This window comes from Nelumbo nucifera, chromosome 4 (assembly GCF_055504915.1).
Source record: "Nelumbo nucifera cultivar China Antique chromosome 4, China Antique-T2T, whole genome shotgun sequence".
In the NCBI taxonomy this organism is placed as follows: Eukaryota; Viridiplantae; Streptophyta; class Magnoliopsida; order Proteales; family Nelumbonaceae; genus Nelumbo; species Nelumbo nucifera.
Genome location: NC_142652.1, coordinates 17,312,198 through 17,326,070, shown reverse-complemented (window position 1 = coordinate 17,326,070; position 13,873 = coordinate 17,312,198). Strand labels below are relative to the sequence as shown.

General features: G+C 37.1%; 1 protein-coding gene across 2 annotated transcripts; it reads right to left on the bottom strand.

The window, feature by feature from the left end:
• Window positions 1-3,426: 3,426 nt before the first annotated feature.
• Window positions 3,427-6,379, bottom strand: LOC104598120 (intracellular ribonuclease LX-like). 2 transcript variants are annotated; one of them, XM_010260034.3, is made up of 4 exons: window positions 6,064-6,379; window positions 5,750-5,905; window positions 4,207-4,405; window positions 3,427-3,856 (listed from the first exon to the last, which is right to left on the bottom strand). In XM_010260034.3, exons 1-4 carry the CDS (start codon window positions 6,163-6,165, stop codon window positions 3,633-3,635), a joined length of 681 nt encoding a protein of 226 aa, XP_010258336.1. In that variant the 5' UTR covers window positions 6,166-6,379; the 3' UTR covers window positions 3,427-3,632. The 2 variants fall into 2 exon arrangements, with proteins under 2 accessions (XP_010258336.1, XP_088760641.1); XM_088904515.1 differs by having other exon boundaries at window positions 5,750-5,898.
• Window positions 6,380-13,873: the final 7,494 nt, after the last annotated feature.

The following is a 13,873-nucleotide window of genomic DNA, read 5'->3' as shown; positions in this document are numbered from 1 at the left end:
AGTAGATGCGAATATCCCTCTTTCCGTTGTATTAGTTTATACTTTATACAGGGTTGCGTATAACCTATAAATATGTACACGTCGGACCCTCAATAAATTAATACAAGGGATTGCTTTAGGTTCATGTCAATAGTTCTGAGAAAAATTTAATTTGTAGATCCAACTAAATTTTTGTTTATATAATCAGGGCAGGGTCTTGGGGAAGGAGAATTGACCCCATTGGCTTGGTCAATCACAAAGAGGAATTTAAATCTGTGCCCACAAACGCTCCACAGTACATCTCAATCGTGTATTGGGACCAATAACAAGTACGAGAGATATTCGCTGAGATGTGCAATGGGGTGTTTGTGGGGAGCACCCGGGCGCAGATGTCAATTCCACAAAGAAAACCTACTTCTGACAATGTTTAGAGTTTTATGCTTAAAGTATAGTTAATGGTCATTTATCAAAAAAAACAAAAAAACAGCTAATCATCTATTGTGCACTATTTTCATTAAATGTATCTATTGCTTGTTAGAATGGTTGTTGGGATTGGTGGGAGATAATCATGCAAATCGATTAGGCAAAACGGCGATCATAATTTATCCTCATCACGAAATTGGTATTCACACTTGCAAAAGGACGAGAAGATGTTCCCAATGCAACGCTGTAAAAGTTGTGAGTGAAATATATCAGTGTTTCTTATGCCATATGGATAAGGTAAGAGTCCCATGCCTACAATGTTCATTTGTGATAGGTTTTTCTAGCATATGTTGTGCATGAATTTGTCTCCAGCACATTTGGTCCCTTGGAATGAGTTTTAATTAACATTGATAATATAGAGTACCCAAATACATGCATAATGTATCTATCTATAATATATAAAATGGATAATTGCTTTGGCTCCATGCAAGTCATGAAAGTTAAATTTAGGTATTGTTCTTTTACAATTTTGTAAATTACTAGGTTAAGTGAATTTATTCGGGTAAATGTTTTTTGAGTAACATTTTATTTGGAAAAATTCATTTACCAATGTACTTTTCATTCACAGGTAAGTAATATAATTACCTTTTTACTCATAAAAAGTTAATGTCAAAATGAATAAATTTATCCCATTATGCTATATTGTTATGTTTGGTTTCAGTGCAAATTTATTTGCGTTGATGCAAAATTCTAGTAGTGCAAATGTTTTGGGTGTAAATTTTGATACATTTTTGTTTCAAATTTTACCTTATTTTATTTGGTTGTCGTACAAGTACAAATGAAGCAAAAAAAAGACCTAAAGCAGAATAAAGTAAAATACAAAACAAAATCAAACCAAAATTTGCATTTTTCTTTTCATTTGCACTCCCATTCATTTGTACTTGTTTAATTAAAATTGCACTACAACCAAACACAACCTTATGTTTTATAATTTTTCCCCCAAGTGAGGAATTTATCCATCTGGGAAATGGGCAAGTTTTACCCGAGTAAATGAGGCTTTCTTTACCATGGGGCCCAGTAGTTAATGCAAAAAAGAGTGTTGTAAAATTGGTTAATGGGTATCCCCCCTCGTTATTTACCGGTAAATAAATGGGGCCTTAGGGGTAAATTGTTAAAATCTCCCCCGATACTTTTGGTTGTTGCCGAAACCTCCCTTGAAGTTTGATAATTACAATCATCTCTCCTGAACTTTCTGACATAGTTGCAACTTGCAAATAGACTCCCTTTATTAGAATCTTATAAACAAAGGCATGAAGATGTCCAAAATACATATACAGTTAGTTTTATTCAAAACGTTTATTTTCCAATTTTCTCTTCATATGAATCGCTAGCTCAAACCCTTCCAATCTCTTTTTTGAAATTGATGTATTTTCCAAATTTTCCTTTCATATTAATTATTCAAATGTAAAGCTGCAACTTTGAATTATCTATTTTTTATTGCTTATAAAGTTTGTATTATTATTTTTTTCTGTGGAAATCAACCTCAATAGTAATTGTATGGGTATATGAGACATTTTGTGCCTTTTTTAGAAGATTCTAACAAAAGGGATCTAACTACAACTGTGTCAATAAAGTTTAAGAAAAGTTTCAGCAACAGTCAAAAGCTTCTTGCATGCAAGGTTTCAACAATTTATCCTTAATAATACGATGCTAACTTATATTTTTACCCTTTACCCTTTATTCGCTAATATGCATATATCACGTGTTTACACTAATACTATATAAAGAATACTTGCCTTTTCGTTTTGTATATATAGTTAAATCCAAATAACACACATGTTTATTCGCTAATTACCACTACTTACACCAATCTATAAAGTATATATCATCTCATGAGATGATCGCACTGTTAGCGACCACTTATTAAAATGTGACCCATTTGGCTTAGCTTTCAAATTAATTGCCATATAAACCTCTCTTTTGATATTATTATCATTGCCTATTGTTTAATCAGTCGATGTCAGGCAAAATGAATTAAAAACCTTGGAGCTTTCCACCATGCTCGACTCAGTCACCAACCGTGATGTGGAGCTGGTTGCTGATTGTTTCTTGTTTCCATAAACCGTTGAAATATATGTTATTACCCTGAGAATGAGGTTGAATTAATCCAGATCAAACTTGTCTTCAAGTCTTTTACATTATTGTAGTTATTGTACCAATCGGGTCTCATATGTAGAGTTCAAAATATTTAAGGCACATGGTTAGCAAGATGTGGGTTTTATGTGTCAGATCCAACTAAGGACTTGATAGACTCTAGATACATGCATGCATCTGCTACCAGAAGGGCAGATATAAAATTAATTTTATGCTGTGTTTAGCTTGAAGGAAAAGATAGGGAAAGGAAGAAAAAAATTTAATTTGTACAGGTTTCCCTATCTATCCCTACCTCTTCAAATACAACATTTTGTCTCTTATCCTGGTTTCAATATCTCTATAAATAATATAAAGTGTAAGTCAAATAAGATGGACTGGTTTAGTGATAGGATAAGGAAAAACCAACTGAAAATAAGCAAACTTGATGCAACTATAAGGTAAGTATATATATAAGGACGAAGGGAAGAACAAGGAAAACTTGGACTGGGGAGATGAGGAATGATTAAAGGACTAATAACTAAATATTTAATATTTTACATAAGAAATTAAAGAGCCAGATAAAAGCATATGGTGGGACAGGATTCATATGGCTAACACCTAGAGGCGGAGCCAAAATTTTTTTGTGAGGGGGCCAAAACCTAAAGTAGAACGGGAGAGGGGGGAATAAGTATGGATGGACCCATAGTGGGGCCAACCATTGGGGTGGGGAGTTTGGGAGGGGGAATTGATTTTACATGGAAAATTCTATTCGAAATGGAGAATTCTGGGGGCCATGGCTCCCCTGGTAACACCCAAAAAGCTTCAAGTTATCGTGACTGCTATTTTAACGTACTTTAATCAATAACAGTTGTACGTATAAACAGGGGAAAATTGATTTGCATATGTTCAAATTTGTTTATAATTTCTCAAATAAGATGACATGAATTTTCCTCCACTTTATTTTTATTTATACATTTTATTATCAGCATCAGCACAGGGGTCTAGTTATGATCGAGGATATGCATGATATTTGAATTTAATATAACAACGGTTACAACGTCGAAAGAGAAACCCCTCTGGCCTCTGCCGTTCCTTGCTCAGAAGGAAGGGAATTCGATTCTCGAACTGCACCTGCTGCTCGGGAGTATTGGGCACTGGATGAAGTTGGAGGCCGATGTGTCCACGCACAAGTATATCTGATATAGCTGACTATTTCCGGACTTATCAACGTTGCACTCTATTCCAGGAGTATATCCAATTCCTTGTGTTAAGGCATCCTTAATACTGTCCAAACTATAAAAGCCTCCGTTGGGCTGGATTCCTGCAATATTTAGTGCCATTCATTTAGTACACAGACATGAACTCAGGAAAGGTAATCGAACTGGTTGGAGCCCAAGACCATTGAATTCAATGGTACGCCCATACACCAATCAAATCAAAACCATGTATGATCGATGTAACTAGGTGTAACAATCACCCAAGCCCAACTCAATAGAAGTAGAAGCCTAGCCCATAACTAGTATGGGCCAGGCTGCAGCTGGCTGGAAAAGTAGGTTTCCATGGACCATGATTGAAATTGTAATATGTCAAAGTACGTACGTGTAGGTGATGAGGGATGTGTATCATGAATCATGAATCATGATGAATGGGGGCAGACCCATTACCCATTACCTGCATTTCGTAGGATTTGGAGGAGGTTGGCTTTGTTCTGGAGATTGAGAGTTGACTGGAAGTATCCGTGTTGATCGAGGACAGACTCTGAGCAAGTCCCATGCTTCTGCCATTCATGCGACCAGAACTTGAGACCATCACTGCTTGGGCAGCTAAGCGATGGCCAACTCCTCTGCATTCTACTGGTCAAGTCCGAGATCTGAGCACCACCAAATAAGGCGAGCAAGTTTAATTTAGACAAATTGGCATCAAAAGAAACCTCTGCTGTTACCGTTCTATTTTCACAGCGGCGCGAGAAGCAGATCCCGACGACGAAACCCCAAGTTGAGAATCTTGGATGGATGTTTTGCGTGAGTGAGCTGTATACTTTTGTGGTCGTGGGATTGTTTTTGGCAATTAATTTGCATTGTCATTGATTGGGTGTTGGTGTTGCCTACACAACCTTTACTTGCAAGATTTTCTTGTCGGCGCTTCGCTTCCTTTGCAAGGACAAGCATTGTGGGTTGTGGCTTTCAATTCAAGTATCTAACAGCCGGTCCATTAATGGACTCGCGTCAATACAACGACCATCCCAAAATTTACACGCTCACAGTTGCTGAAATTTGTAAGAGAAACTGGTTTTATCATCGCCTGCCCGGTTGGTCCCAGCCTCCCAGCTATCAGCCTCGGGTGTGTGTATGGACTAGGGAGGGGTCGGCTCCACACCACTAGATATATATAGTTATATTACTGACCTAATGGGCCCAATCGAGGTCACATCAGCGCCCCACAATGCCCCCACGGCACATTCCTACCTTGTATTAGGAATATCTCCTGGTGATGGTACCGGAGATTATAAGACTTGGTGGGGAGATGTCCACAATACAAGATTGGGATCTCCTCCCACGAGAACTCTGCCTATCCACAATATAATTATCCTTGTGAATTGGAAACAAACATTTTTCCTTATATAATCCTTCTTTATGTATACTTGTAATAAACATGAACACCCGTGGGCAGGAGATCCGGACTACTTATTAAAGGTCCGTTTCTAAATTACCAACCCCGTGTAGTGTATGTTTAAACTTGAAAGGGCCTGGTCTGATGATTCTGATCTCTTGTTTTCTGTAGCTTTCGTCATCAAAGATAATCGTTTACGTTAGTGGTTCTAGGCTTCCAGCCTTGGGCTAAAACCGACCGTTATTGCTGTGGCTCCACCTAAACTGGGTGAAATGACATTAAGGTGGGGGCCACAGAAACACACCGGCGGCTATGATTTCACGGAAGCCCTAGTCTAAAACCATTAAAAAAAAAGTTGGAAATCTTAAGAAAGGTCAAGCGAGAACCAATACTGAATAGGATGGACGGACCACCAAAGCACAAACCCCATATATGGCTGTGTTCGTCAGTTCCAAATCCCCTATTCTAAATTTTAACCCACAAAGAAAAAAAAAAAAAAGAAGGGAGAACAAGCCGGCAACCTCATCGATCAGATTCAAATTCTCAATATCTTCCACTCAAATTTTCAATATTGTCTAACCAAAAAATAGTATTTTTTTTTTACCTCCGATGAATCCAAAGGGCTATTGGGATCACAGTTGGATGGGTACGATCCATCATTGTAATTGGGCCAAAGTCCATGAATGCTGAAATCCGATGCAGGCTTCCCTGTAGCTGGGTAGCAGCAACTTTGCTTTGTATCACAGTACGAACCTGGCCACTAAAATTAATAAGTAGAGAATAAGAAGATGATGACGATGAAGTGGAGGAAGCCATTGCATAATGAGCTTTTAGAGAGTGACCGAAACAAGTGGGATTATAGAAAAAAGGAGGGAGGAATTGGTTGATCTTCTTTCTTCAACAACAGAAACTACTCACCTGTTGAACAAAATAGAAGAAGTCGAAATCCTGTGAAACGCATAGCGCTGCCAAAAATTGTATTATAAGAATCTGAACGAGGATTGGGTGAATGGATTTCATGGTTTCTCTATTTTTCCTTCTTACTTTAGGGGCTTTGTTTGCCTTTGTTTTGCTTGCAGTTGTGGTGACTGGTGAGGCTGCAACCTCGTCGGGATTTCTCTATATTTATAGGCAAAAAGCAAGAGCAGGCGGGATTTGATCGGAATATTCGATAACTTTAATCCTTGATATCGTAGTCTTGCGTGATGGGCCTGCAATGCTCTGTGTCGATTTGCCTCTGCTAATTAATTGGCAATAACGCCCTTCTTTATTTGCCTTGTTGTTTTCTGGAATAATCTAATTAACCCGGCCAACTCCACAGATCCACTCCACTCACCCGGAAGTGAGAAAGGGAAAATAGGAAAGAAAGGCATACTCTTACCAGTTGCTTACACGTGTTGATAAGAAGTGAGCAGTTACAAAACAAAGGTCTCCCTCCAAAACAAACACCTTTCACGTGCGCATGCATGTTATTGGCTTTATTCATTGTCTTTAAAGTTTAAACTTTTAAACCATGCAAGAACGAACGAGACTCAGACAGAGACAAACACACGGACGGAAGGAAGAATTTGGCTTGGGACTTGGGAGATATATGTAAAATTAAATTAATTAGCAAAATGTACAACCTGCTAATAATACTAGACTGCGCAGTTAGCGCTGTTTCCTAGTTACTAGTTAGTACGTGATAGTATAGACCGATAGGGCTTTCAATATTTTATTCAAACCCTAATATGGAATTTTTTTATTGGTCGGAATTGGTTTCCAAATCATAATGCATTAGTTCTGTTATCATGTGCTGTACTCCTCTGTCTTTCTTTTTCCTTCAAGCCCCTTCATCGTTTGAACACGGCAACCAAAAAGAGCGCTGATGCCCCCAAATGTGTCGGCCTTTTGCGAAAGTTTTATTTTTATTTTTTTAATTAAAAATGAATGCCATGGCCAACTTTCTTTGTTTCCCGGAAATTTGGTTTTTTAGATCTAGGGAGAGAGAGAGAGAGAGACACGGAAGTAAGTGTAGGTATATACATCGATAGTAACCCGGACCCGTTTAGTGGCGAGAGAAGGGATTAGCTGGACAATTTTGATAGGTGTGTTAAGTGAGAGGATGTGAAACCAATTATTGTGGTGCATGTGAGCCATATAGACTCCATATGGAGGCATTGTCTATACTATCACGTAAGCGGGGTGTATTGGATGAGGATGTGGCATTTAAGTTGGGTTTTCCTTTTCGGAAAAATGTATTGAAAAATTGGGGTCATCGAAATTTAAAACAGAAGCTCTTAGGTGTATATGTTATTTTCTCCTATTCAGTTTTATTGACTTTGCTGTTGGGATACTGGCAAATTCATTTCCAGGATACAATTGAGTTTTGGGCGATAATTTACAACTAGCAAAGTTGAAGATTTTTCGAAGAAAAAACTCCTTAAATAATTTTTGAAGAGTCATGGAACATAGGGTTGTTCATTGGTCAGGTTGCATTGGTTTACTAGTTTTTTTTTCAACCAATCCGACTTGGTTGGGTTACCTAAAGAGTAAACCGAAACCAACTTGGTCGGTTTGGGTTGGTTCTGGAAATATATTTAAAACTGAAATATACATTTTAGAACATATATATATATATATACATACATACATACATACATACATATTAAACTAGAATATACATATTATATATAATATTTTAGAATATATTTTTTGGAAATATATTTAAAACCAAAATATATATACAAATATATCAGAATATATGTTTCGGAAATATATATCTGATATATTTCAGAATATATATAATTTTTAGATATATTTATTATTTAAAACTGAAATATTTATATTTAACATATATTTTTTCAGAATATGTATTTTTCAGATATATATTTATTATTTAAAACTGAAATATCTATATTTAACAGATATTTTTTCAGAATATATATTTTTCAGATATATATTTTTTCATATATTTCGGTTTTGATGCAAAACAGAAATATCTATATTTAATAGTTTTAAATATAATATATATATATATATATATATATATATATTTAAATTAAAACCAAAATATATATTTAAATGGATTAGTTTTTCATACAAAACTGAAGTTTTTTGTGCAAATATATCATAAATAACCGGATTTTTTTTCAAAGCTTAAACAAAACACAAATAAAATATATCAACTATTAACATGCATTAAATTTTAAAAATATTAAATAAAAAAATACTAACCTGTGAATGTGATGCTTGAGTCTTGAGAAGTTGAAACTTGAGAGTTGAGAGAATGAGAGTTGAGATTTGACAAGATAGGAGAGCCAAGTGAATGAGTGATATTGAAATTTGAAAATCTTGAGAGTGCTTAAGCCTTGAGGAGGCAGACCAAGAAAGAAAGAGTCAAAGAAGAATGAAATTTGGAAGAAAACTAGGACTTGCAGTGCTTACAGAATAGAGAACCTCTAGTTTAGGAAAGAAAGGACTCCTATTTGCCTATTTGGTGTAAAAGATAGTGGGATACCTTAGGGAGTAGAGAACCTCTCTTTTAATCTTTTTAAAAATGCAAGAAGCCAATCTTTCTAAAGGTATAGGGAGTAGAAATTTTGCTTACCTTGCAATGCTTGCCATTAATGCCAATCCTAAAGACTAGAAAGAATAAATAACTAAGTTAGTAAGTAACTAAAAAATTAATGCTAAAAATAAGTAACTAAGTTAGTAACTAACTAAAAAGTAGGATAGAGATAACCTACTTAGATAACTCGGTTCGGTCGGGCTGGGTTAGTAACAAACCGAATTATCGATTTATCCATCTTTACAATTTGAAATTGATTGGTGGTGAAGAAAAACTGGACAAATCAGTCGGGTCGGGCTGGGTTGGTCGATTTGGCATTGTTTGTGAACAGTCCTAATAGAACATAGGAAGGTGCTGGTTCAGAAATAGTGCTTTTTTATCACACTTGATGGAATTGTGTGTGAGGCTGAGCAAAGCCGCCATTCGCAAGCCACGCTGGTGCAAACAAAGTGCGCCTCATTATTCCGCACATACATACAATATGGGACAAGTTTTATAATTTTCTAAGGAGTGTAAATAAGCTCCTATTTAAAAACTTAAAACAAGTTTTGTTAATTTTCAATATAGGACAAGTTAAAAACTAGTTTTAATAAAAAAACTATTTTTCAAAATATGTGTACGAATATATTTTTTTATATAATTAATTAATCAAATTCTATTAAATTTAATCTTTAATGAGATTAAAATCCAACAATATGTTGCTGGACGCCACACATCTAAGGAAGGGTGCCTTTCCTCAATTCCTCTGCTTGTTACTGTTTAGCACAGAAATTGAACACGGCTGATGGTCCCAGGCAGGCAGGCTCCCAGCTGCTGTGCAAATGCATGTGTGCCCATTGAATAATACAACCCGTAATAAAATGTAAAACCAGGGGTTCACATGGACTAGTGCTTAGTTTGGTAATTAGGCAAACTTGAAAGTTGAAGAATCTCCAGATTTTATTCATAAGATTTACATAATAAATATGTAAATCTTATAATTAACATAATACAGTTATATCAGTACTCTTGGCTCATTTATTGAGTATGAATAAAATTCATTAACCAAGTAAGCTGACTCAATTATACATAAATATTTAATAAGAATTTCTATCACCAAATAATTAATTGTATGGATGATGCATGGAACATTATATATTCAAACCTTCAGAGGATCAGGACCTATTATTTTCTTTTTCTTCAACGGGGGTAGCCCATCTTCAACTCAGGTGCATGTCAATCTCAAAGTCTTTGTTACAATCAATGTTTTTGAATCGTCGTTGATTCAGACAGTAAGACCGTTTAGTCTGAAAATTGTCCAAACAACTATTTCTATTTTACCTCTAACCTGTATCTGTTGCCGCCACTTTGCCATTGCCGCCGCTGATGACATTGAACCATCATCTTCCTCTTGTTTTTCTTCCCTCCTTTATTTCCTTTCTCTTCTTTTCTTTTTTCCCTTTTTCTTTTCTTTCTTTCTTTTCTTCTTTCTTTTTTTTTTTTCTTTCTTAGTCAACGCCTCTTCTCCACTCTAATTCTCCTTTCTCAAATCTCATATAAAATATTTGCCCTAACCCTAATATACAAACTGTTCAAACCATTTAACCCGAACAGTCGAATCGCTGACCCAGAAACCGGTACCTAGAACAATTCTATTTCCAGATCGGTTTTTAAAACCTTGGTTACAACCAATAGGATACTGGATACCTTACCAACTAAATAGTTGGCACCTTGCAGGATCAGGGCCTACTATAGGATCAGGCCCCTATAAAAAATCTGACTGCTAAGATGACATTAATTTCTTATCTAATTTCAGAACTTGGAGAAAATAAATTTTGATAAAACTGATTTGTGACATTCAAGTGCCTGCACCAAACTACTAGGAGAGACATGGTGGGCTCCAGGGTTTACGGGGATGTGCCAACAACTCATGAGACTTCCTCGTGGCAGAACAAACTAATCTGGTCTGGGGATGCACAACGCAAGATGTAGCGCTAGCGGCAAGTTCAATTTTGCTCTGAATCCGGCAGCTTGGGTTGAAGACGTCCACTGGGTTGGGTGGACTTGGACTCGGGTCCAGGCAGGCAGGCAGATTGTTAGATCTTGGATGTGGATAAATCCTTATGCTATGTTTGGTTTGAAGGAAAATGTAGGGAAAGGAAGGTGGTGGTGCACGATGTGATGCTCCCTATTGGTGAAGAGTTTGGACGGCGGACTAGGTAGGTCATTAGGTTGAGCTATAAAGAAAGAGAGAAAAGATCCGAGTACTCGAGCTATTTTGCCCGGTGTGAGTATTCCGATGCTTAATTTAGTGAAATGGAGTTTTTAGAAAGCTAGAGAGAGAGAGAGAGAGAGAGAGTTTGAGTGCTAAATCGCACGTCCCTTTCTTAGAAAATGTCGGTGCCTGGTGTCAGTTGGCGTGAACTTCATGCACCGCGTCCGAGATCCCCAGGACAATGTGACTAGGCTGCAAATAAGTCGAATTAGATCCGATCTGAATTTCATATCAATCCGTTAAGAGGCGGATTTGGTTATCCCTCTTGATCCTAACAAATCAGATCGGATCAGAAAAGCCGATTCGTTAACTTAACGGATCGAATTTGGATATTGGCCGATCCAATCCGTTGTGACACGATTTGATTTGTTAATTATGAATATTATATATGATGTATTATTTACATATTATATATGTATATTCTATATATTATTTATATATTATATATTATATATTTTAATATATTACAATATTATATAAATAATATAATATATTATTTTATAAATATAATTCTAATCGAATTGGATTCAAATCGAATATCCAATAATATATTCAAATTCGAATTCGAATCATACTTTTGAAAATCTGACGGATCCTTATTAGGTTCGGATCAACCAAATTTTCTTAATGGGTCAAATTGGTATGCCCTTAATGAATCTGATCCGATCCATTTATAGCCCTAGACGTGACTTATCAGTCTGAAGTCCTCGGAGGTAGTTTCGCATGTGGGCTAGGCTTTCATGCCTTATTTGGTTGCCTCCAGAACGATCGGTGTGGGAGCTAACTTTTGGAGGACCTGGAAGTGATAAGGCGCATGCAGGTCGGCGAGCACGTCTCGTAGGTCGCCACCTGGACCTTAGTCAGGTCGATAAGTCCTTCGGGGGAGGTTGCTCCTCATGTTGAGGTCCCTTAGACCGGTACTGATGAGGTACCACAGGTCGGCCCTAGATGAGGTGCTGCTAGCCGCTCCCCCTAGGTGTCTGAGCTATGTACGAGTTGCTCGGACTAGTTCTGTGGTGTGCCTCCTTAACTTAGTGAGATTTGCAATTGTTCGTGTGACACTAAAGTGCTATGTGATGGTCTATTGTGCCACGTGTTATGATATCATTTGAGGACTAAATTACCCTTATCAAGGTAGAAAAATCTATGCAAGGTTTATAAAGGTTTCCTTACTTTTTCCTTCAAACCAAATAAAGCCCTACCGTAGAATGCTAGGGTTGGGCTTAGTGTGCACTCGATAGTCTCGTTTTGAAGATTTTACACTACATTATTTCCAGGCTTCCGAGCAAGGTTGGGCCCGTTCAACTTTTTAGAAAATCCCAACCCAAGCCGGCCCAAGTTGAACTACTAGGTTGGGGCAACGCCCCAGGCCCTAGCCTTGGTGCCGTTATCCAACATGGGATAGATTAAATTCCGCTGTGGCTGCAAGAAAAGCTCGCCCTAGAAAACTTTTAAAAATCTTGGGGCGTTGGGAAAGAATCCTCAAGGCTGCTGGGCGTTGGCTTACTTGCAAAAAATTAAATGGTATAATCTGTAATAGCCTTTTCAGTGGAGCAAATGAGACAAAGTGATGAGGAAGTAGTTTGTTTTCAGCGAAGCAGTGGAGCTGGGTGGTGCGGCTGATGAATGATGAGGAAGGAAGCCTATTACACTTTACACATCGGGAGGAGGAGGGAGGTCCTATTTGCGGGCAATGCACAAATAGAAATGTTCATGCATGTTTGGGCCTTTCCTTTCTTGGATGGTGAGGACTGAGGAGCAGACTAGGGAAATTTCCAAGGAGTTGGAAGAAGCAGCCATTAGACCAAGACCATCCAAAGATTATCTGAGAAAGAGGGTAAAGAGGCAGTTGATGATGTGGATGCAGATCTTTGTTATTTTAGGAGTTTCTCTTGGCAACAGAAAGTTGAGGAATCTAGTGGGTTTAAGGTGGTTCAAGAGGGTTATAAAGGTCCAAAGAGCGTCAAGGGCTGAGAGAGAGAGAGAGAGAGGTAATCAAGGGATGAAAACGGCTTAATCTCAGAGATTGGTGTGATTAGGAGGCTTAATTAACACAAGAGCTGTGAGTTGGTAGCTTTATTGAAGTTTGTCTGTAAATTAAATATTGTATGTTTTGGCTTGGCTGATTGTAAATCATGTACATCTCTTTTTTACCACTGCTGCTTGTTGTTTTAGGTGGGCCGGCTGTTTCTCTCAAGCCTGTTTGTAGATGCTGTTGGACTAGATTTTTTTTCGGAGTGGGTTAAGGTTGTGGGCTTTTTTATTGGAATGGCTCTGTTTTGTTGGGGTGGGTTTATGAGCCTCTTTTGTTGAGTCGGGCTCTTTTTTATCTTTTTCATTTCAATAATTTTTTTTTTTTGCTTTACTTTCAGAAAGGAAAAAAAACAACAACAATAATGGAGTATGAGAGGAAGCATAATTGGCTCCACTTTCTCCTTAAAAAATCTTTATTTTTCCCTTTATTTGGTTTATTTTCTTTATATATATTTTCTACCATTTTTTTCTTGTATCGCACGTGAAAAGCCTTTCCACGCTAATGGGGGGCAATGGAAACAGTATCAACAAAGTCAACAGACGTGTCTTGTGTTACTGTAGAGGTAGAGGATGCGATATAATTCTCCATTACCCCCTTTTTCTTATGTGCACTTGCACAGTTTTGATTAATGCACAGGATCACAAACAGATATAGAAAAATCTAATATATTTGATGACTACGATCATGTGATCATCACCCAAATTGATTTACACCCAAAAAGAGGGAGATTCAAGCTTCTGAACAAAGAATTAGTAATTTAAGATTAAATTAGCAGAACAAGAGATCATTGGTGCATAATATGAAAGTAAGAATTTGATGGATATATACCATTTTGTTATCAGCGGGATGGGTAACATATTTTTTATGAGCTTGATAGAGATGATACCAG

Coding starts and splice junctions, on each gene's coding strand:
- LOC104598120 (XM_010260034.3), bottom strand. CDS start 6,165: ATGAAATCCATTCACCCAATCCTCGTTCAGATTCTTATAATACAATTT. Junction 5,906..6,063: donor TCTTCTATTTTGTTCAACAG/GTGAGTAGTTTC, acceptor TATTAATTTTAG/TGGCCAGGTTCGTACTGTGA. Junction 4,406..5,749: donor GCCCTTTGGATTCATCGGAG/GTAAAAAAAAAA, acceptor GGTGGTGCTCAG/ATCTCGGACTTGACCAGTAG.